The sequence below is a fragment of the Trypanosoma conorhini genome (genome assembly GCF_003719485.1).
Source record: "Trypanosoma conorhini strain 025E chromosome Unknown Tco_14.4_contig_00716, whole genome shotgun sequence".
NCBI classification, from domain to species: Eukaryota; Euglenozoa; class Kinetoplastea; order Trypanosomatida; family Trypanosomatidae; genus Trypanosoma; species Trypanosoma conorhini.
Genome location: NW_021704798.1, coordinates 1 through 3,137, shown reverse-complemented (window position 1 = coordinate 3,137; position 3,137 = coordinate 1). Strand labels below are relative to the sequence as shown.

The 3,137-nt window shown below is 52.3% G+C and overlaps 1 protein-coding gene across 1 annotated transcript, besides 1 other annotated feature; it reads left to right on the top strand.

Annotated features, from left to right (window-relative positions):
• Window positions 1-244: 244 nt before the first annotated feature.
• Window positions 245-2,269, top strand: Tco025E_08179 (uncharacterized protein; the record flags this gene model as incomplete). The annotated part of the gene is made up of 1 exon (XM_029375034.1): window positions 245-2,269. One exon carries the CDS (start codon window positions 245-247, stop codon window positions 2,267-2,269), a length of 2,025 nt encoding a protein of 674 aa, XP_029224882.1.
• Window positions 2,270-2,311: 42 nt separating this feature from the next.
• Window positions 2,312-2,345: a microsatellite.
• Window positions 2,346-3,137: the final 792 nt, after the last annotated feature.

Here is a 3,137-nt window from a genome sequence, read left to right as displayed (position 1 = left end):
CGTTCCAAACTTCCACCTTTATTTATCTACTTCCATCTCTTCTTCTGCTTATGTCCCTTTGCTGCCGCGTCCAATCGTGGGTTGCGTGGCCGAGAGGGTAAAGGAAGGAACAGGGGGTGCAGTCGTCCGCGCATTCGTAGCCGCATAGAAATACACTTTAGATAACCTTCTTTATTTAACAGCAACAGCCACAAGAACGGGAGGAAGAAGCCGAATATAAAATAAAAACAGTTGCCTGCACCTCATGTCCCTACCTGGATCCAGGGTGGAGGCTGAAAGAGACAATTCCACGTTGGTAAGCCCGTTTCGAAATGTAAAGCGTGATGCGCATCACCACACAAATGAGACATTGGGAGAAGAACTCCTCACGCCGGCAAGATCGTCTCAGCGGGGAACGCGGCGGGAGCTCCTGACAGACCCCCATTCCCACCCCAACTTGCCATCCCCCGAGCCGCTACAGGCGTCAAGTGACAGAGGCCCCCTCCGTGCTGACTGGGAACAAATCCGTAAGGAGTACCATGTCCCTTGGCATAAGGAAAGTCAAAAGAGGTCTCTGGTAAATAACGGCAGTTATTCCGGCGCCTCAACCCCTCGTCAACACTCAGTTTCTCACCGACGCTCGGATCTCCGTCGACGCTCTGTTCCTCGTCGACGCACAGCTCGAGAAGGCTTGACCTCAGCTCTGGGGCAGGATGCAAACGATGCTTTGCAGCTCACTTCCCATAGTCCCTACACGGCTCCATTGGTTGTTCCTGATAACGAGTGGCCTTTTAAAATCAACAGCGGCCGCAGAAGCATCCACCTTGGACGTAATGAAGTTGGTGGGTCTATGCGGAGAGAAGAAGAGTTTTCCTCTATATCACCTTCATGTGAGGACATGCGGGGATCAGGGACGCTTTCACAGTCGCATCGGCACAGTTTATTTGTCTATTCTAACCCGGAGCAGCGTCATGAAGGGGAACCAGGCTGGCGGACGTTCGTGTCGACCGTGTCCACGCCAACTCAGCAGGACCTCACCGGCAGCGTACGAAGACGAGGAACCAGTCCCAGAAGAGCGTCTGTCACGAGGAGAGATGAAGAGCGTCCGGCAACACCAAACAAGGTGAGGTTCTGCTTCAATGCCGCGGATGCCGTTGAAGTGTTCGGGGATCGATTTATCTCGCCAGGGCGGAGCGGCGCAATGGCGTCTGAGATGCCTGCTCATAATATGCTGGGTGCAGGACGGATTTCGCATCGGCCGCCTGAAGCCATTGTGCCTGAAAGGGTGGGCGAGAAAATGGCGGACTTGCAAGCTCTTCTTGAAAAGGACCTGGAGACGCGGGATGCGGGGGACGCGGCTCGCCTGGAAGACGGCTTTCCCGCCTCTAAGGTGGGGGTGAATGGCGCGGAACCAATTCCTCTTTTGCAAGGTGGCACAAACGACCTGAACACGAACGCCTCCCGAACGGCGTATAACGCTAACGTGCCCAGCGCGGCGGCGGAGACAGGCGTGGGGGTTAACGAAGCAGCCGTCGTGGCGGCCCCGCCGCAGGCGCCTAATGACAACGCATTGAATTCTTCTGCTAAATTGAATGACCATTATTTGCAGGGGCCTGCTAAAGCTGCCGGCGAGGTGCGTGAGTTGGGTGAAGGGGCTACCGCACTAGGGAGGGAGATCGCAAAGTCCACCAGTGCATACACCAAAAATGGGTCACCAACGTCGATGCCTCTCGACGAGAGCCCAAAGCCGTTTTCATCTGCAAAACGCCGGGATGAAGCGAGTGCGAAATCCACAACTGCTGCCTCGCCCCCATCCAGCGGTGTGGCAGGGTCGCAACAAGATACCAAGGCTGTCACGCAACAGCTAAATCCCACAAATGCCACGTCAGCTTCACCTGGCTACGTCGATGCAAACGTGACGAAGACCAATAACCTCGGTATGCATACCATTCAACGAGATGCTGCATTGGAGGGGGAAAACTTGACTCCTCAGGCCTCGCTTAGCGGTGGAGCAGGAGCGTTGGAGATTTCTGGTATAGAAGGAAGTCGAGATGCATCCAGTGCAGCGGGAATTGCGGCTGGATACGGCCCTGTGGCAGAAAGCATTCGTGCGGCAGGTAACAGCGAAGCGAAATCTGTGGATTTCACGGTAGAAAGTCCTGTGGCGGATCTTGATTCTCCTCTCAGTACGTTCTCGTGGCCGGTGATCTCCTGCTCGAGCAAAGAGGAACTGAGGCCCGTAGCTTTGCCTAGAGCCGAGTTTATGGTACGCTGCCTCTTGGACATCTGATTCTGAGGCCTGAACTGGCTGCCTGCAGCAAAGCTCGTGGGAGAGAGGTCAAGGGAAAGGGAGAGGCAAAAGGAAACCTGAGGTAAAAAGGTTTAGTGTACGCGTTGTTTTTTTTGTTTCACGCTGTGTTGGTGTTGGATTTGGGAAAGCGAGGCAAAGAGGCAGAAAAAAAAAACGGAGGGGGAGGGGAAAAAAATAACGCAGAAGTAGGGAAATGGGCACAAAACGGGGTTTATTAGGATTTTAAAGTAGTACTGTTTGTTGATTTGTTTTTTTTTCGTTATCTACGCGTGACTAACGACCAGAAATTATTGTCACTGCAGCTCGGAAAACGAGAAGGCAATGACCTTTTTTTTTCTGGACATGTATGTATCTATAGTTATATGTGTAAGCGTTCCATGATTCCCTTTTGTAGTTTACAGAGCGGAAAAATAGGGAGGGGGGATGCATTATACAGTGCTAGTTTTTTTTTATTTTCCTTGCTTTCGATGTTTTTTCCCCCCTTTATGCTAGGTCTGGCGCTGTGGCGGCGCAAGGAAACTTCCATTTTTTGTTTCTTTTTGGTGTAGGAGGACCCCTTCTCCCCCACTCTACTTCGTACCGTGTTCTCTACAGTGGTATGCATATACGCCTAATCGAAGGATGCTTCGTTGCCACTCCGGTTGCTTCTCCCAATGGGAAAAGCTGATATGAGTGTTCGCTTTCACACTTATAGTGAGAGGGAAGGACAGAGCAGGGCGGTGTTGTTAATAGGGCCACCGCACTGAACACATGTACTAATTATGATGCTGCATGCGGGGGTGGCGTGAAATGGGGGGTGTAACGCATTAACAAATAAAAAGAAGAAAAGGCACGCACGCAAATGAGC